Source organism: Scyliorhinus canicula, chromosome 14 (genome assembly GCF_902713615.1).
Source record: "Scyliorhinus canicula chromosome 14, sScyCan1.1, whole genome shotgun sequence".
Taxonomy (NCBI): Eukaryota; Metazoa; Chordata; class Chondrichthyes; order Carcharhiniformes; family Scyliorhinidae; genus Scyliorhinus; species Scyliorhinus canicula.
The window spans coordinates 47,585,158-47,606,487 of NC_052159.1; the positions used below are offsets into that span (position 1 = coordinate 47,585,158).

At 45.3% G+C, this 21,330-nt stretch overlaps 1 protein-coding gene across 4 annotated transcripts in view; it reads right to left on the reverse strand.

Moving 5' to 3' along the window:
• Positions 1–371: 371 nt before the first annotated feature.
• The window catches only part of si:ch211-140b10.6 (protein POLR1D-like), a 68,123-nt gene continuing 47,164 nt past the window's right edge, over positions 372–21,330 (reverse strand). For all 4 annotated transcript variants that reach the window (XM_038818021.1, XM_038818020.1, XM_038818019.1 and 1 more), the window contains one exon: positions 372–1,413. In XM_038818021.1, coding sequence (XP_038673949.1) covers positions 1,134–1,413 — 280 coding nt within the window. In that variant the 3' untranslated portion in view covers positions 372–1,133. The remainder of the gene's footprint in view (positions 1,414–21,330) is intronic.

The window sequence follows — 21,330 nt, forward strand, 5'->3', positions numbered from 1 at the left end:
ATCATTCTAAGTTCTATGCTTTGTTTTTTTACATGTACTCGAACAGGATCCTCCTCCTCCACCTTCTTAAATATAAAAGTAGGTCTGTGCCATTGATTCTACACATGTGGATGATATTAATTCTAGATGATACGAACAGATGCAAAGAACCAATTCATTAAAAACATGCTGGTTAATTTTCCCCAAGACAAATGTTTGATAGTTACATGGACACAAAAGCACTTTTTAAAAATGTAGTTGCTTATGCTATGCTTGACCTAATAAAATCATGTTATGTTCCTTCAACTTCAGCAGCAAATTCCACAGGGGCAGAGACACTCTGAAGACTGTACATCTTCAACTACATGTTTGTGTGAAAAGATACATGACACTATATGAAGAAATGATTTATTGATAAATATGTAATGCAGTTTTAGTGTAAACAGAACCAATACGCTGAACCTTACCAGTCTGGCAAAAGTTATGTTCATACAGAGTTTTGCAGCAAAGTACAACCCATTACCAGTAATTGAAAAGTAGTCAATGGCTAGGATTTTCCACTTCTGCTCTAACCAGCTCATAATTTCCCTGTTCGTTAAAATGAATGGGATACAAATAGTGGGCCGGTTAGCATATCATAAAACCCGACCAGGATGTACACCAGGAAGTTTCTTCTACTTAAAGTTTTTTAAAACAACAAAAAAGTTGCAAAGTATATATACAAACTCCATAATGATACTACAAAAATAATTCTGTTTTCTGAATGACCACTGCACCATTTTTGTAGTATGTTAAGAATTTTCTTTATATACAGAATACTTCTGCATTCATTTTTACATTTCCTGCTTCTATTTTCCACTATTGAAAGTAGAGGATCAACTGAACACTATGATTTGTACATCAAATACTGTATTCACTTAACAGTTCTTCATATGACACTATATTATAGTCACAAGTGTAATGTTTGCATGAAATGTTATCTGGTTAATCTGGTTGGTGTGCTAGAAAACTGCCCGTGAAGAAGATATTTGTCAGTTGTTCCTGTTCTAGATCAATGTCTGAAATTCATTAAAGCAAGAAATTATTCTCTGTTCTAACTTGAGCTTGTTTTTATAGTTTAATCACTGTTGGTGCTCTGTTGATGCAAAAGATTTTCAATAATCATTTGTGCCTTTATATTTTTTAGTAGTTCTCTTTGAGTCATTTTTCCGTGGAGAAGGAGACCGGTTAGCTTTCACCCTACTTTTTGATCCTTGTTTATAGGGTTGAAAGCTGTTTTTGTGATTCTTTTTCCGGTGTTCCTTTTCTTTTAGATCTAAATCCTCATCCTCTTCTCTTTGTCGACGGTCATATGTTTGTCTTTGAGATGGTATAGCATTCTTAAGGGTATTGATAAGAAACCGTTTGTTGGCTCCTGGCAGAGGACACTTCATCCTGTTAAAAAATAAAAATAGAAATATTTTACTGTTCAGAGAAGGAGCAATACAAAAAAAGAAATTAAGATTTAATTTGCAAATAGTTTTAACTTAATTTCCTGTTGCACGAAGACTTCAATTTTTTGCTTAAGTCATTGGATGAATAAATCTCCACTGGGTGGAGCAGCTTAGTTCTTTCTAAATAAATTAGTGAAACAAAATCTGCTGCAAGAAATTATACTTTTATCGCACTTTGAACAATGTGAACATTTCAAAGTCGCTTTATTAATGGAATAATGGAAAATGTGCAGGAAGTGGGGAAGATAGGTTGGGAGCTGCCCAATGCAGGAATGAAATTGATTTTGACAAGAACTTCGGCCAAGTGAAGTCTGCTCTGTATAACAGCGGTGTGTGGTTCGGCGTAGTGTACCCAGAGAAGTTGAGGGTGACCTATAACCAGAGAATTTTACTGCCAGACGGTGGAGGCGGCAGAGGCATTTGTGAAGGCAGAAGGAATGGTACGGAGGATTGGTCTTGGAAGAGTGTATATATAATTCTAGTTTTTACTTCATGCTGTTATATGGGTTAAATAGGGTAGAGTTGTTGTTTTGGGTAAGGCAAGAGAGATGGGTGGGGGTGGGGGAGGGGTTGAGAGGAGGGTTCTGTCTTTATTTTGTGTAGCAACTGTTTTTCTGGGGTCTGTATGTTTGCACTGGATATGTTTGTTTCAGGTGGGTATGTATTTTCTTTTTGTTTTTCCTGGGACTCCCGTACTAGCAACCTTAAGTCAGCAGGTGAACGGAGGGAGGGCGGGGGGGAGCTGCGGGCATTGGAATATGGTGAGGCTGCGAAGGGCTTAGGTGTTTGAGAGAGGAAGTGGATGGGGGGATTTTGGAAGGGGTTCGCTGATAACAATGGGAGGGGGCAGTTGTGGCTGTGCTACAGGACTCATTTGAGGGTGAAAGATCAGGTGAGGCGCAGGAAGGGCTGGGTAAGCCAAGTGTGTTTCATTCAGGGTTTGACAGCAGGGCACAGGGGATAGTGGTGTTGGTCGGTAAGAGCGAGGTTCCAGCTGGAGAAGGTGGTGGCAGACCAGGGGGGGTAGATATGAGATAGTAACATGGGCATTGGAGGAGGGATGGCTGGTGTTGGCAAGTGTGCATGACCCTGTAGGGTTCGTGAGGAAGGTATGTGGGACCATTCGCACGGGCTGATAGTGGTGGGCCTGGAACTTTGTGCAGGAGGTGCTGATAGTGGTAGTGGGTGGGCCTGGAACTTTGTGCAGGAGCCAAGGCTGGACAACTCACAGCCATGCTCGCTTGCTCGAAATTAACTCTCCCCTGACCACTGCTTTCAGTGCCTCCCAAACAGTACCTGACGAAACACCCCGGTTTCATTAATCTCAAAATACCCCCGGATGGACTTCCTTACCCTCTCACACACCTCCTCCTCGCCTTCCTCACCCTCTCACACCTCCTCCTCTCCTTCCTCACCCTCTCACACACCTCCTCTCCTTCCTCACCCTCTCACACACCTCCTCCTCTCCTTCCTCACCCTCTCACACACCTCCTCTCCTTCCTCACCCTCTCACACCTCCTCCTCTCCTTCCTCACCCTCTCACACACCTCCTCTCCTTCCTCACCCTCTCACACACCTCCTCCTCTCCTTCCTCACCCCCCTCCTCTCCTTCCTCACCCACCTCCTCCTCTCCTTCCTCACCCCCCTCCTCTCCTTCCTCACCCACCTCCTCCTCTCCTTCCTCACCCTCTCACACCTCCTCCTCTCCTTCCTCACCCTCTCACACCTCCTTCTCTCCTTCCTCACCCTCTCGCACACCACCTCCTCTCCTTCCTCACCCTCTCACACACCTCCTCCTCTCCTTCCTCACCCACCTCCTCCTCTGCTAACAGTCCCACGTCCAGTTTCCATTGTGGGCGCTGGACCCCCCTTGTTCACTCGTAAATCCACCCAGTGCAGAGCATGATCCATCACCACTATTGCCAAATACTCGACATCTATCAAGTCTGCCAACAACGTCTTGGCTACCACAAAAAAATCTATTTGGGGGTACACCTTATGCACATGGGAGTAAAATGAAAATTCTTTCGCCCTTAGCCTCCCAAATCTCCATCGTTCTACCCCCCCTCCCCAAGTGCTCCATGAACCCCCAAAGCTCCTTAGCTGTAGTTGACGCCCTCCCTGACCTCGAGTTCAATCGGTCCAATCTCAGATCCAGGACCATATTAAAGTCCCCCCTGCCCCATAATCAGCCGATGAGAGTCCAGGCCCGTAATGTTCCCCAGCACCCGCCTCATAAATTAACATTGTCCTAGTTCAGGGCACAGATGTTGACTAACACCATCAGAATCCCCTCCAACTTCCCGCTTACCATAATGTACCTCCCCCCATAGCCGCCACTATATTTCCCACCTTGAATGCCACCCGCTCCTTGACCAAAATCGCCACCCCCTACGTTTTAAAATCTAACCGCAAATTATATAATTGCCCAACCTACCCCTTTCTCAGCCTAATCTGGTCCCCCATCTTCAGTTTGTTGTAGCATGGCCACATCCGCCTTCAATCGCTTTAAGTGTGCGAACGCACAGACCCTCTTGACTGGCCCATTCAATCTGCGCACATTCCTTGCCTATCAACCATAGTTCCTCTTGGGCCAGCCTCCGGCCCAAGTTTTCTCAGTAACTTCATTGAAGCCTGCTAATGACAATAAGCGATTATTATCATCATGTCCCATTCCTCCCCAGGCCTGCCCTCGGGTGCCCACCATCATCGATCCTCCTTCCCTTACACTTAAAGACCCATCTCCTGTCAGCAATACTCCCCCCCCCCCCCCCCCCCCACGATTCCCCAGCAACAACCCCTGCTCCCATCCCCCCATTGCCCTTCCACTCACCCCCCCATGCGCTTCCATCAACTATCCCGCCGAGCTAGCCTGGTACCCCACTGATACCCGTCCCCCTGCTCAAACATTAGTGCAAACAACCAAAAACAAACCCTCCCCAAGCCCAAACAAAGAAACCAACCCTCCATCCCTTAACAAAGGACAAAGAACAAACCTGAAGACAAACAAGAAATGGCCCCAAACATAAGTTAACAGCAACAGCACAGCATCTCCAGCAAAGTTCAATGCCCACCTTCTCCTGCTAGTTCATTGTCTCGGACACATTCTATCGCCTCCTCCGCTGAGCCAAAGTACAATTCCCGGCCTCATAGGTCAGCCACAGATGTGCTAGGTACAGTAGCCCGAACTTCACCCTTCTTGTAGAAGGCTGCCTTGACCTTGAAGCTCGTTCTCCTCTTGGCCAACTCTGTACCCAGGTCTTGGTACACTCAGATTTCACTTCCCTCCCAGGTGCAGCGCCTCGTCTGCCTGGCCCACCTCATAATTCGCTCCTTATCCAGGAACTGGTGCAACCACACCACCATCGTTCCCCTGGGGCTAGCTCATCAGCACTCTGTGCGCTCGATCCACCTCCAACGGCCGTGCAAATGCACCCGCTCCGAACAGCTTCTCCAGCATCCTCCCCACATATGTGCCAGCATCGGCTCCTTCACTCCCCTCCGGCAGGCCTACGATCCTTATATTCTGCCTGCGTGACTGGTTCTCTCGGTCTTCAACCTTATCCTGAAGCCGCCTCTGCTGATCACGCGCATCAGCCCCATCTACACTGCCAACGAGGCAAACTGCTCCTCATGTTCCCCTGCCACCTCCTCAATCTGGATCGCCTGATCCTGGGCTGCCAGCTTAATTTCCATGCAGTCGCCCACCGCCCTGATCGAATCCGCCAGCCGGGCTACGTCCTCCAGACTCTCCTTCCGTTGCTGGGTGAACTCGCGGTTTAATAAGATCACCAGCTGATCCGTCGACCACTGAGCCGGCAGTGTCGTTTCCTGCCCCTCCGCCATCTCCACATGCGTCGCAGGCACCGGAGCAGCTTCAACCAACTCATTCCCCTCTTTTTCGACAGGTTCTGGCCTTCATCACCTTACATCAGAGGGTCAATCTCATCCCCTCACTCTCCTGCACCTTTATTCCACCTCACAACCACATGTTAACCGGGGAAAAGATCTTAAAAAACAGCTACGAGCGGGAGCCACCAAATGTGCGACCACTCACTCCATGGTCGCCACCGGAAGTGCATGAATCATATTTCCATAACCTCTCCCAGCTTAAATCTTTGGTGGGGAGATAAGAACACGAAAGACAAAGACATAATTGCAATTCTCAAAATACTTGAGTGTATTCCATAAGAACATAAGTAATAAGAGGAATAGACCATTTGGTCCTTCAAGTCTGCTTCGCCATTCAATAAGATGATTAATCTGATTGTAGCTTTAGCATCATATCATAGAATCATGGAATATTGACTGTGCTAAAGGAGCCATTTGGCCTATCGAGGCTGCACCAACCCTTCGAATGAGTACTCTATCCATGGTCACTCCCCCATTCTCCCCACCCTATCCCCGGAACACCATAACCTAGCCTGCCCATCCTTGGACACGAAGGGGCAATTTGGCAAACCATCAAAGGATGGCCAGATTTAATTCACGAACACGGAAGACCATTTTGGCCTGACTTGGATGGGCTAGGCATCTCCTGGGGAGTCATTTTTAAAAGCAGGCAGGTCATCAAACCAGAATCTTTGGGACCGCATATTTTTCAACAACGTAATCACTCATACATGGGTATAGATTGGATGAGAAGACCTGCAAGAGAGGCAGTGAACAAGACATTGAAGTCATCGTCAAGAAATGCGATACATGGCAGGAGCATATGTGAAGTCAGCAGAAAGAACCACTCATTTCACGTGACGTTTCTACCGATTCTCAGTCCAAAATTGCACCCTACCTCTTTCATTTCCATGGCTACTTTGCCAAGTAAACCATTATTTTACAATTGCACAACTGTCACGGACACTTGTGCTATTGTCAGTTTATTTGGTGTGCCAAGAAAGATCATTGCAGATAATAATCCGCAATTCATTGGAAATCCGTTTCAGGATATGTGTAAGAAGTTGAATATCGATCACACTCCTTCTCATTACCCTAAATCCAAAGGCCTAGCTGAACAAATGATTTGTATGATGAAACCCCCAATTCTCAAATGTAGACAGACTACAAGACCGACCTACATATTGCAACGTTACATCTGAAAGTAACACCGTGTGCAACTATTTCATCACCGGCAGAGCTGAGCATAAAAAATTACCTATTCTTACCCGTTCTACTCAGAAACTACATAGCAACTTGTAAAACTGCAGATAAAGATGGCCATGATTTAAATACACGTACCAAGTTTACAGTTGTGACAGCAAGATTGCTGCCAGGATCTCACAGAGGGTAGGTGACAATCAGCCAAAATGACAAGGATTTGTTCCGAACCAAGATCCTATGAAGTCATTTCACACAAAGGCACAATGGTCAGGTGTATCGGAGGACAAATCTGATCCATTTCAGCTCTTCAGCCAACGTACGGTCCTATTGTATCGAGGACAGAATCCCAAATGCAACCAGAAACAACATCCAATAATGACAAACCCACAGATCACACAAAGACTATGAGCAATTAAAGAAATCTCCAGACAAGGTTATCCTTAAAAGCTCTGAGTTACTAACAGATTATCTCTACACTTTTGGCACAGATTAATTCATAGATGGTAACTAAACAGGAACATATACTGTAAATAGTTATACTCCCTTTGGAAGCATCTAGAAAAAGGGAGATTTTGTAATATGCCTTTGAGGGACAACAGCATGCCATCACAAGAAGGGAAGTCCAACAGGTTTGTTTCAAATCACGAGCTTTCGGAGCATTGCTCCTTCCTCAGGCGAATGAAGAGGTATGTTCCAGAAACATATAGACAAAGTCAAAGATGCAAGACAATGCTTTGAATGCGAGCATTTGCAGGTAATTTAAAACTGTCTTTACAGATCCAGAGATAGGGGTAACCCCAGGTTAAAGAGGTGTGAATTGTCTCAAACCAGGACAGTTGGCAGGATTTTGCATGCCCAGGCCAGATAGTGGGGATGAATGTAATGCGACATTAATCCAAGGGGTCCCAGTTGAGGCCCTACTCATGTGTGCGGAACTTGGCTATAAGTTTCTGCTCGGCGATTTTGCGCTGTCGCGTGTCCTGAAGGCCGCCTTGGAGAACGCTTACCCAGAGATCAGAGGCTGAATGCCCTTGACTGCTGAAGTGTTCCCCGACTGGAAGGGAACATTCCTGCCTGGCGATTGTTGCACAATGTCCGTTCATCCGTTGTCGCAGCGTCTGCATGGTCTCACCAATGCACCATGCTTCGGGACATCCTTTCCTGCAGCGTATGAGGTAGACAACGTTGGCTGAGTCGCACGAGTATGTCTTTGTCTATATATACGTTTCTGGAACATACCTCTTCATTCACCCGAGGAAGAAGCAATGCTCCGAAAGCTCGTGATCTGAAACAAACCTGGTGTTGCAAGACTTCTTACTGTGCTCACCCCAGTCCAACGCCGGCATCTCCACAAGAAGGGAAGTGTCATGTGACTCAATTTCAGTTTCACTATGGGCTGTGAGCAGAACCTAGCACAGCTCTGATGTCTTCAAGCTTTCGATCCATGCATTTATGTTCTCATGCACCTGGTCTCAATAAATTAATGCACATGTTCACCCAATTCCTGGTGCATGATTGGTGCCTTTATAGCATTATAAAAAAAGACATGTACATTGTAGCATATCACTCCTCAAATAAGGCAACCAAAAGTGTATGCATATTCCAAGTTTAGTCTCACCTATACCTTGTGTGGTTGTAACAACACTTCACTACTTCTATACTCCATTCCCCTTGCAATAAATGCCCATTTACATTTGTCTTCCTTATTACTTACTATATCTGCATGCTTACTTTTTAACGATGTACAAGATCACCCATATACCTCAGTACCACAACATTCTCTCAATTTAAATAATATTCTACCTTTCTAGTCTTGCCACCGAAATGGTAAACTTTACCTTTTTTCCTCATTATCCTTCATCCGCCAAATGTTTGTCCATTAATTCAACCTATTTATATCCCTTTGTATATTATGTGCCCTCCTCACAACCTGCTTTCCTATTTATCTTTGCATCAATAGCAAAGTTGGCTAAAATACAGTCTGTCCCTTCATCCAAGTTATTAATGGAGATTGCAAGTAGTTATGGTCCCAGCACTGATCCATGCGTCATTCTATGAGTTATAATTTGCCAATCTGAAAATTACTCATTTATCCTGACTGGGTTTCCAGTTAATTGTCTAATCCACTACCCTTGCTAATACATTTGGTCCAACACTGCTTTTATCTTGTGTTGCAAGACTTCCAGATGACACCTTATCGAATGTCTTTTGTAAATCCAAAGACACTACATGTGCTGATTCCCCTTTATCAATTCCATTTGTTACATTCTGTTATGGGCCAGGGTTTCGGGAACCCCAAAGTGTGTCATGGAGTTCACCTGACCCACAACTTTTAATAGATTGTGGTATGGGGAGAACACGGTCTACTCTACAGGTGTGGTACAGCAGAAATGGAAAAGTATTTTTTTAAGCAAGACAATGTCTATTCTATGAATTCAAGTTAACCTTTTTAAAACAAACAGTGAACATCTTAGCAACCATTAATTTAAATACAACCCCCAAAGAATACAATACTAAGTAATCTGTAAGCTGTCCTTTTAGCATCCAGAAGACTGAAGAAACACCTTTTAACAGAAGCACATTAGGTTTACATTCACTACTGAGAACATTTATAATTCTGAATTCACCAAATAATCAAGAGATAGTCTTTTCATGGCAGAGAGATCAACAGTAGACCTGCTTTGCCTGGCTTCAGCTCCAACACTAAAAACGCACTCTGCAGCAAACAACTAAACAGAAAGTAAAAAGCTGACAGACAGTCCAGCTCCACCCAATCTCTGACATCACTGATAAACACCCATTTCTTAAAGGTACATTTCTTAAAGGTACTCGCATGACAATTCTCAAAGAATTACATTCTCAAAGAATTATCATGTATGTTCCAAACATGATTTCTCTTTGATAAAATCATGCTGACTCTGCTTGATTGTATTTTGATTTCCTAAATGTCTTGCTACTACATCCTTAATAACGGCTTCCAGCATTTTCCCCAAGGACTAATGTTGGACTAACTGCCTACAGTTTCCTGCTTTCTCTCTCCCTATTTTCATTATTAAAAAAATATTTTTTATTAGAGATTTTCCATTTTTACAAATAACGCAGCAAACTCTCAAAACTAGTAGAGAGCAGCATGAATAATTCTCCAAATATGAATGCAGAAAAAGTCAGAAAGGCACAAACGTAGTTGGTTATTATGCCCAGCGCTTCCATTTCTACAAAAAGAAACACTGAAAAGACAAGCGAGTGCTTGGGAGAAAAGAGGAGAAAGTCATGAACACATGGCTACATGGTGCATACCTGCAGGTAAAGCATGTTAAAAGCAAAGAACAAAGAAAAGTACAGTGCAGGAACAGGCCCTCAAGCCCTCCAAACCTGCGCCGACCATGCTGATCATCTAAACCAGTGCATCTCAAACTATCTGATGTGGGGGACCGGCAGTTTTTTTTTCCAATGTGCCTGGGACCGCTGAGCGAGACAAGCCAATCCAGGATTACTGTCTTTTTCTTTTCTGGAAACACTCCAAGTACCGGCAGACGATGGCTCGCGTACCGTACCACACTTTGAGAAGCACTGATCTAAACTAAAATCTTCTACACTTCCGGGGTCCGTATCCCTCTATTCCCATCCTATTCATGTATTTGTCAAGATGCCCCTTAAACGTCACTAGCGTCTCTGCTTCCACCACCTCCTCCGGCAGCGAGTTCCAGGCACCCACTACCCTCGGTGTAAACCATCTCCTCTAAACCTTGCTCCTCGCACCTTAACCTATGCCCTCTAGTAATTGACCCCGCTACCCTGGGAAAAAGCCTCTGACTATCCACTCTGTCTATGCCCCTGTATCAGATTGCCCCTCAACTTCCTTCGTTCCAGTGGGAACAAACCAAGTTTATTCAACCTCTCCTCATAGCTAATGCCCTCCATACCAGGCACCATCCTGGTAAATCTCTTCTGCACCCTCTCTTAGGCTCCACATCCTTCTGGTAGTGTGGCGACCAGAATTGAACACTATACTCCAAGTGTGGCCTAACTAAGATTCTACACAGCTACAACATGACTTGCCAATTTTTATACTCAATGCCAATTAAGGCAAGCATGCCGTATGCCTTCTTGACTATCTTCTCCACCCGTGTTGCCCCTTTCAGTGACCTGTGGACCTGTACACCTAGATCTCTCGGACTGTCAATACTCTTGAGGGTTCCATCATTCACTGTATATTCCCTACCTGTATTAGACCTTCCAAAATGCATTACCATACATTTGTCCGGATTAAACTCCATCTGCCATCTATCTGCCCAAGTCTGCAAACGATCTAAATCCTGCTGTATCCTCGGACAGTCCTCATCGCTATCTGCAATTCCACCAACCTTTGTGTCGTCTGCAAACTTACGAATCAGACCACATTTTCCTCCAGATCATTTATATATACTACGAACAACAAAGGTCTCAGCACTGATCCCTGCGGAACACCACTACTCACAGCCCTCCAACCAGAAAAGCACCTTTCCATTGCTACTCTCTGCCTTCTATGACCTAGCCAGTTCTGTATCCATCTTGCCAGCTCACCCCTGATCCCGTGAGACTTCACCGTTTGTACCAGTCTGCCATGTGGGGCCTTGTCAAAGGCCTTACTGAAGTCCATATAGACAACATCCACTGCCCTACCTGCATCAATCGCCTTTGCGACCTTTTCGAAAAATTATATCAAGTTAGTGAGACACGACCTCCCTTTCACAAAACTGTGCTGCCTCTCGCCAATATGTCCACTTGCTTCCAAATGGGAGTAGATCCTGTCTTGAAGAATTCGCTCCAGTAATTTCCCTATCACTGACGTAAGGCACACCGGTCTATAGTTCTCTGGATTATCCTTGCTACCCTTCTTAAACAAAGGGACAACCTGGCAGAGGGCAGGCATCAAAAGGATGGGAGATCTGTTCATAGACGGAAGCTTTCCCAGTTTGAAGGCACTAGAGGACAAATTTAATCTGCCGCCAGGAAACGCCTAAATTCTATGAGAATCTGCAAGTACGAGCCTGCCTGAAAAAACAGGTAGTGGCCTTTCCGACGCTACCGCCACTGAGGATACAGGACAGGGTGGTCTCCAGCACCTGGGTGGGGGAGGGGTTGGTGTCGGATATCTACCAGGAACTACAGGAGGCGGAGGAAACCCTGGTGGAGGAGCTCAAGGGCATGTGGGAGAGGAGCTAGGTGAGGAGTTGGAAGCGTGTCTGTGGGCAGAGGTCCTGGGCAGGGTTAATTCCTCCTCATCATGTGCCAGGCTCAGTCTAATTCAATTTAAGGTGATCCACCGGGCACACATGACGGCAGCGAGAATGAGCAAGTTTTTTGGGGTAGAAGACAGTTGTATGAGGTGCAAGGGCAGCCCTGCAAACCATGTCCACATGTTTTGGGCATGCCTGGAGCTCAGAGTTCTGGCAAGGGCTCGTGAGGGCAATGTCCAAGGTGCTTAATACACGGGTGTTTCAGAGTCCAGAGTTAGCGATCTTTGGAGTGTCAGAAGACCCGGGAGTTCAGGGGGCGAAAGAGGCTGACATCTTGGTCTTTGCCTCCCTAGTAGCCCGGAGATGGATTTTATTAATGTGGAGGGATTCGAAGCCCCCGAGTGTAGAGACTGGGGATACTGACATGGCTGGGTTTCTCAGCCTCGAGAAAATAAAGTTTGCCATGAGAGGGTCTATACTAGGGTTCTCGCGGAGGTGGCAGCCGTTCGTCGACTTTCTCGGGAAAAATTAAAATGTCAGCAGCAGCAGCAATCCGTTTGGGGGGGGGGGTGACTGCTTCATTGGGATGGTGTGGTAAGACTGGGTCGCGTGGGGTGATGTCTATTTAATTGTTATTGTATATTCTCTTTTTGCACTACGTTAATGTTCACTCTAGTTTGTTTTGTTATTATGGTTACTACTGTTTTATTATGAAAAATTCTACAAAACCTTAATAAAAATACTTTAAAAAAAACAAAGGAACAACATTGACTACTCTCCAGTCCTCCGGGACATCACCTGAAGACTGAGGATCCAAAGATTTCTGTGAAGACCTCAGCAATTTTTTCTCTTGCCTCCTTCAGTTTTCTGGGGTAGATCCCATCAGGTCCCGGGAACTTATCAACCGTAATATTTTTCAAGACGCGCAACACCTCTTTTTTTTGGCTCTCAATGTGACTCTTCATCTACACACCCTTCTCCGGACTCAACATCCACCAATTCCTTCTCTTTGGTGAATACTGATGCAAAGTATTCATTTAGTACCTCACCCATTTCCTCTGGCTCCACACATAGATTCCCTCCCCTGTCCTTCAGTGGGTCAACCCTTTCCATGGATACCCTCTTGCTTTTTATACAAACAAAGAACAAAGAAAAGTACAGCGCAGGAACAGGCCCTTCGGCCCTCCAAGTCCGTACCGACCATGCTGCCCGTCTAAACTAAAATCTTCTACACTTCCAGGGTCCTCTCCCTCTATTCCCATCCTATTCATGTATTTGTCAAGATGCCCCTTAAATGTCACCATCGTCCCTGCTTCCAACACCTCCTCTGGCAGCGAGTTCCAGGCACCCACCACCCTCGTGTAAAAAGCTTTGGGATTTTCCTTAACCCTATTTGCCAAAGCCTTTTTGTGTCCCCCTTTAACCCTCCTGATCCTTGCTGAAGTTCCTTCCTACATTCCTTGTATTCCACAGGCTTCGTCTGTTCCCAGCCGTCTAGCTCTGACAAATGCCCCCTTTTTCTTTTTGACGAGGCCTACAATATCTCTTGGTATCCAAGGTTCCCGAAATTTGCCGTATTTATCCTTCTTCCGCACAGGAACATGCCGGTCCTGAATTCCTTTCAACTGACATTTGAAAGCCTCCCACATGTCAGATGTTGATTTACCCTCAAACATCCACCCACAATCTAGGTTCTTCAGTTCCCGCCTAATATTGTTATAATTAGTCTTCCCCCAATTTAGCACATTCACCCTAGGACCACTCTTATCCTTGTCCACCAACACCTACTGAATTGTGGTCACTGTTCCCGAAATGCTCCCTACTGAAACTTCTACCACCTGGACGGGCTCATTCCCCAATATCAGGTCCAGTACAGCCCCTTCCCTAGTTGGACTATCTACATATTGTTTTAAGAAGCCCTCCTGGATGCTCCTTACAAACTCTGCCCCGTCCAAGCCCCTAGCACTAAGTGAGTCCCAGTCAATATTGGGGAAGTTAAAGACCCCCATCACAACAACCTGTTGCTTTTACTCCTTTCCAAAATCTGTCTACCTATCTGTTCCTCTATCTCCCGCTGGCTGTTGGGAGGCCTGTAGTAAACCCCCAGTATTGTGACTGCACCCTTCTTATTCCTGATCTGTACCCATATAGCCTCCCTGCCCTCTGTGGTGTCCTCCCGCAGTACAGCTGTGATATTCTCCCTAATCAGTAGCGCAACTCCTCCACCCCTTTTACATCTCCCTCTATCCTGCCTAAAACATCAAAATCCTGGAACATTTAGCTGCCAATCCTGTCCTTCTATCAACCAGGTCTCTGAAATGGCAACAACATCATAGTTCCAAGCAGTCTACATAGCTGATGGGAAACCTCTTGGAGTAAGTTAGACATTACGGAACCTATATATTTGAGATAGGGGCCCCATACTTTTTGGAATGCATCAGATTTAGATCAGAGAAATGATACAACATTTTTTTATTAGTGTCAATTATCTTTCTACCTGGGAGCCCCATAATTAAGAACAAAGGACCAAATTCAAAGGCTATAATCGAATATCTTCTGAAGCTCTAGTACACCAACCAAGTGGGATTTAATTTTGACACAATGGATGCGATTTAACCACGGCATTGCGCCCAGTGTGGATCTGGGCACGCCAGTTAAATAGTGGGAAAGGCCAAACTAGAGATTCGCGCCAGGCACAAATAAGTTTGCCTTTTAACCGCTCACTCCTGTTGGAGTTCAGGATCTCAAATATGGCAAACATATCATTGATCATGAGATTGAAGTTGAATATAATGGCCACCTGGGAATTCACCAGCTCCCCAGGGAGAAATAATGTGGATGTAGTTTCAAACTCCTTTTTAAAAACATGAAGCTGGCGCAATGGCTGCTGTGGGGAACTGAGGTGGTAAGTAGCCGTTTCCATTTTTGGCCATGCAGCTCAAGGGCAGTGGAGTTCCAGGTTGGGGATCACCCCCGGGCTGGAGAGAGTGAGGGGCTTACCGTCTTGTGAGCCATCTTTAAGGGCAACAACAAGGGCAACTACAGCTGTTGCCTTGGTGAAATGCCGATGGTCACTTTAACTACCTTTAATTGTGAGCAGCCTCTAGCTTGGGCAGCACGATAGCACACATGGCTAGCACTGTTGCGTCACAGCGCCAGGGTCCCAGGTTCGATTCCCCGCTGGGCCACTGTCTGCACATTCTCCCAGTGTCTGCGTGGGTTTCCTCCAGGTGCTCCGGTTTCTTCCCAGAGTCCAAAGGCGTGCATGTTAGGTGGATTGGCCATGCTAAATTGCCCTTAGTGTCCAAAAAGGTCAGAAGTTATTGGGTTATGGGGATAGGGTGGAAGTGAGGGCTTAAGTGGGTCGGTGCAGACTCGATGGGCCGAATTGCCTCCTTATGCACTGTATGTTCTATGTATCTATGTATTTTTACAGCTGAAGGCTATTGCTAATAAGGAATTGGCCGTGTTAGATGTGAGAGCACTTCACAGCTGCAGGTTTGCTGCTTGCTCTTGCTGGTGGCTGCAAATACCTGTAGGCTGTTGCTTTTGTTGTTGTTTCAATCCTTTTCTGTAGCCGGAAAGAAGGACAATGTTTTCTAAAATGCCTTGGTCCAGGCTCACAGGGACGTACGAGTCCAGAAGGCAATCTGGTTTGAAGCAAGAAGATGCTGTGGGATCTGGTGTGTGACATTGATCCAAATAGGCCACCTGATGCTGGAAGTCACGGATGTTCAACTGCACCTTGAGCGCCAGTGGAATATGTGGATGCCAGGATTTAGTTCCGGTGAGACTGGGAAGTGTGGGAGGGCCTGCACAGCTGCAGCTCCTGGACAGAGAATGGCATTGATATGTGGAACAAGTAACACACTGATGGACAGATCATTTCGATTAAAGTTCTTGACCTGATAACACATTCTCAGGCTTATCCTCAGTTTCTGTTGAAGAACCCGTGAGGGGTGTGTGTTTGTTTTTGGGTGAGAATGAGCTGATATAGCTTTGTATTGGTGCCAATATGCAAACACGGCATTTCCTTGTTGTTTAATGGCTAGTGTGATATGTAGAATTTTATGTAGTTGCTGTTGACCGTTTAGTGAACAAAATATTCTCAAGTCGATATTTGTGGACACACGTGCAGTGTCTCAAACAAAGATTATTGCATCGCATTTCAATCAAACCGAAGCCTGAACAGTTTGCATGAACTCTAGAACATTGTTTTTCAAACTTTTTTCCAGGGACCCATTTTTACCAATTGGCCAACCTTCGGGACCCACTCCAACCGACTGTTGCAAGCCACGCTGGTTGACCATTGCGACCCATGCCGGTTGACTTTAGCCACCCACACCGCCCCAAACTTCGTGACCCACCATTTTCATTTGCCTTTAATGCGACAGGTGAGCCTGCTTGGACCTAATGAGTTCACTTGGATTGTCATTTAAATGTTACATTTCTGTATAGGTTATTCATCAGAGGTCCCGAGGCTCACACCAGCACTGCTTTGCCCTGTTGTGGACTCTCCTGAACAGCTCACACCACGACTGCTTTGTCCTGCTGTGGAGTCTCCTGAGCCACTCAGTCCAGCAGGTATAGTTCTGAGATCTTGGCCTGTTTGAGTCTCTGGCCCTCTCTTTCTTATTACAAAATTATCCATTAAAACATTTTCAGTCCTGTTGCTGGTTTGCTGCTGACAAAATGGAGGAATCGCAATCGCGCCCAGAGCATGTGACGTCGGTGTTTGAGGCACATGACCTGTTCTCTGCCCTGCTTTAGGCAAGAAAACTGATTGAATTTTTAAAAAAATCTTCTCCCGAGTCATCGAGCTGATGGCAGGAGGAGGCGGTGCTTCTCACTGGGCGGGAAGCGCACTGATGAGTGGGCACGCATACACAACGCACCCACAATTTTAACACTGGTCACAGCCCTCATTTTTAAAGCTGCTTGTAGCCAGCATTTTTAAAAGCCGGCTGCTGCGGCCATTGCGCTTTAATTCCCACAATTAGAAACACCACGATGAATGGCTCCGTGACCCGCCCGACATCCACTCGTGAGTCGGAACCACGACTTTGAAAGTGACTGCTCTCGTAAAGAGACTGCTCTAGAAGCATCAGCACCTTAAAGGCAACAGCAAACAATCAAACATCCAAGAGCGAGGCTTCAGCACTGGGGATATCCTTGTGACCAAAGGGTATTGTGCCGATCAGGGGAGGGCACCTGAGCACAGTCTCCCTGATGTTCCCGGCAGGGGACTGGGGTCTAAGGACTTCTGATGTGGCCAGGGGCGAGTGTGCAGAGCGAGGTTTTCTAGCACAGCTGGCTCGATGGATGGAACTCTGAAGGTGGGACACACAAGGGTGGGGGAGGCTTAAGGGATTTGAGGATCCTGGGGTGGAAGACCCAACTGACTGTCGGTGTCTCGCCTTCTGAAATGAAAAATGAAATGAAAATCGCTTATTGTCACGAGTAGGCTTCAATGAAGTTACTGTGAAAAGCCCCTAGTCGCCACATTCCGGCGCCTGTCCGGGGAGGCTGGTACGGGAAGGCCTTCTCAAATTCCTGACTGATGTAACAATTTGGCTGATTATGTCAGTCCCACAGAGATTATGAAAATGCATAATTACAGGCTTGGGATGCTGATTGTGTCCTGTCTTGAGGCCTAGGGACAATGTGCCCTTTCTAACTTACACCCAGCTTTTGTATCCCGATTAAGATAACATGGTAGCCAGCTCTTAAAGAATTAAAGTGGGAACCTGCTCTCGGATCCTTCTTGAAAACAGACAACCCGGACATTTTTCTTTCGGCCTAGGTTTTTCAGATCGTCTAGGATTACTGACATGCCATGTAGCTGCTTTTCCAAGGATTGCAAGTGGGTCTCAACCAAGGAAGTTGCATTTCAACATTAAAGGATTCTCTCCTCCCTTCTTTGAGCCTTTTGACAGTATTCTTCCATGCTTTAGCATGAGCACTGATATTCTGCGCCAACAAGCTGAGTTTCTCATCACTAACATTAATAATATTAGCAGTCATCAACTGTAATGCCTTCAAATGTGCTGGATGGAGAGCCCATTCAAAGATTAAGTTGCCATATTGAGCAGTTGGCTACACCTCAGTTGCTTTTGACTGCTCTTTAGTCAACGATTTTCTTAGGATTTCTCGTCATTTTGTCACCAAGGTATAGCCAGAAATCTTCCAGGGACATAGTATGGAGTTCTCACTCCTGAATTAGGCAAGTATGGGCTGCAAGAGTGCAATAAGTGAGAGGATTAATGAATGAGTAGCACCAGAGCCCACAGAAACACAGCTATTCAAGAAAGGAGGGCGGTCATCTGATGCAAGCGTGGGGATAGAGATGCTTCTTCTGCTCTGATAACTAACATTTATGGGGTTAGCGCCAACTGAACCAGAAGTGATCTGCTGATGTGGTAGTCATGATAATGAAAAACGTACGAATGGAAATGATCTAAAGATGGGTCATGAAAATTTCAAGTATGGGATTGTGACTATTTTCTTTGGCAGTTTGTTTCACGATAGTTTTCGTAGTTTATGTATACGGTAACTTTGCGTTTTGTCATTGCCGAAGGACACTAAGTACTTGTTTCTGTCAATTTCCCCCAGTCCATTCCATATTTTATAGAACATGGTAAGTCTGCTTTACTGATTCCAGTTCCAAACCTTTGAACAAGGATGCGACACCATTGTATTTCCCATAATGATTAGTGCAGAATTGTACCAGCACATCTTTGAATCTCTTCAATCTTTAGATCTCTCACTACTGATGGCTTCTACAACTACATAAGGATCCCACACACAACTTGAATACTCCAGGATTGGATGAACAAATGTTTGGCGAGCTGTAACTCTGATATTTTTGTTGCAATATAAAAGAATCCTCCTCAGAAATCCAAGAATTCTGTTTGCTTTGGATGGAATCTGTTGTATGTGGAAACCCCATTGAAGATTTTATTAGGATAAGCGGAGAGGTATGGTTGTGTATCTACTTATCGGAGAATTGTCAAAGAATTTAAAGGTATCTTTGCTCCAAATTTCCATCACTGGGTTTGTCAAATTAAAGCTACAGCAATTCTGAAGTGATCTGCGTAATTTTTCCAGTCTGCCACAAACCAGTATATTTGATATAGTTTCAGTGATCGTGTTTAACTGGTCTTTTCAACTAATCCATAGAATCCCTACAGTGCAGAAATGAAATGAAAATCGCTTATTGTCACAGGTAGGCTTCAAATGAAGTTACTGTGAAAAGCCCCTAGTCGCAACATTCCGGCGCCTGTTCGGGGAGGCTGGCACGGGAATTGAACCATGCTGCTGGCCTGCCTTGATCTGCTTCCAAAGCCAGCGATTTAGCCCTGTGCTAAACCAGCCCCTGAAGGAGGCCATTAGGACAGAGGGTAGCACAGTGGTTAGCACTGCATTTAACTGGTCTTTTCAACTAATCCGTAGAATTCATACAGTGCAGAAGGAGGCCATTAGGATAGCACGATAGCACAGTGGTAAGCACTGTAGCTTCACAGCACCTGGATCATAGGTTCTACTCCCGGCTTGGGTCACTGTCTGTACGGAATCTGCACATTCTCCCTGAGTATGCATGGGTTCCCTCCGGGTGCTCCGGTTTCCTCCCACAAGTCCCGAAAGATGTGCTGTTAGGTAATCTGGACATTCTGAATTCTCCATCCGTGTACCCAAACTGGCGTCGGAATGTGGCGACTAGGGGCTTTTCACAGTAACTTCATTGCAGTGTTAATGCAAGCCTACTTGTGATAATAAAGATGATTATAAAGTCTTCATTGATACTCCGAAAGAACACTCTACCTAGGCTCACTTCCCTGCCCTATCCGCCCAAATTGATCATGGCCATTCCACCGAACCTGCACATATTTGGACTGTGGGAAGAAACCAGAGCACTCGGATGAAACCCACACAGACACGGGTGAACTTCCAAGCTCCACGCAGACAGTCACCCCATGCCAGAATCGAAACTGGGTCCCTGGCGCTGTGAGGGCGTGAATCCGCAGAGTGTATAGTTCTTACACCAACAGGAAGTTTTTTCTGCAACAATATCCATCGTTTTATGCAAAGTATACAATAAGCATTGATAGTTTTTATTTATATTTAGATCAGTAATTGTTATACCCCTGTCACTTAGTTCTACTTTATTTTGGGTTAAAACTGCCAAATTCCATACACCTGAAACAGATATTCAAATTATTGATTTTAAAAGGTCCATTAAATTTGCTTTTACCAGAGATATAATTATAGTTTAAATTCTGTCTTTACAATGAGGAAGCTGGGCTTCAAGTGACTGTTAGGTGGAAATAGGGCTCCAATATTGGAACATTGTTCTCCCAACCATATTCTCTGCGAGTACAGCTCTCCACTGGTGCATAATGTATCCCTCTTGCTAGTCTAAGTGTTGTTCATATATTCCCAATATGACAAATTAGCACAAGTGAGAAAGTAGAGTGCGGAGCCTATTTCTGACAGCTCAAGGATAGTGTTTCCCAAACCAATTTTCTCACATAATCATGGGCATGGGCTTAGGAAACGCACCAAGCAGAATCCAGATACTTCATAGTAAGAAATCAGGACAAGAAAGGAGGTCCAGAAAATAGTCAGTATCCAGGACTGTTTAGCTGGACATACATATGTATATTATATATAAATATATGTGCAACTGGGTGGGAAATGCAGGCTCAAGAGGGCCAAAACTAGAAACAGGTTTGTGCCTTGGGGTATTTCATTACGTTACATTAAGTTAAAGTGTATTCTATGCACCACCTTAAATTGTATAAGACACTCTCCTTGCGCAGGAAGAGGTTGAGTTCACTCGATGCAATAATTTGTGCCAAAATCCCCAACTATCTCCCTCCCCAAAGCTGCCTCTGTTCTCAGGAAAATGATCCTAGCATAATCAATCTCTCCTCATCCAGTCCACAGCAGCCAGTCCACAGCAGACACCATCTCCCTGGCCCTACACTTAGACCTAGAGCATCTCGACAACAAGGACTCCTACATTACACTCCTATTTATTGACTACAGCTCCGCCTTCAACATCATAATCCCAGTCAAGCTCATATCAAAGCTCAAAAACCTAGGACTTGACTCCTCACTTTCTAACCCACTGACCACAATCAGCAAGAATAAACACCTCCTCCACAATAGACCTCAATACCGGGGCCCCACATGGCTGTGTACTTAGCCCCTACAACTTCTTCCCTGCTGTTACCAGACTCCTAAACGACCCTCTTATAGACTGACCTCATTAACACTGCTCCCCGTATGCTTCACCCGATGCCGGTGTTATGTAGTTACATTGCGTACCTTGTGTTCCCCAATTAGGTATTTTCTTGTATTTCCTTTTCTTTTCATGCACTTAGTGATCTATTGAGCTGCTTGCAGAAAAATGCTTTTCACTGTACCTTGGTACACGTGACAATAAACAAAAGCCAATCCAATCCAATCATAGCTGCAATTTTCAAGCCCTGGCAACACTCTTGTAGATCTCCCCTTCCCAACCTGCGGTCTACCCCACCTCC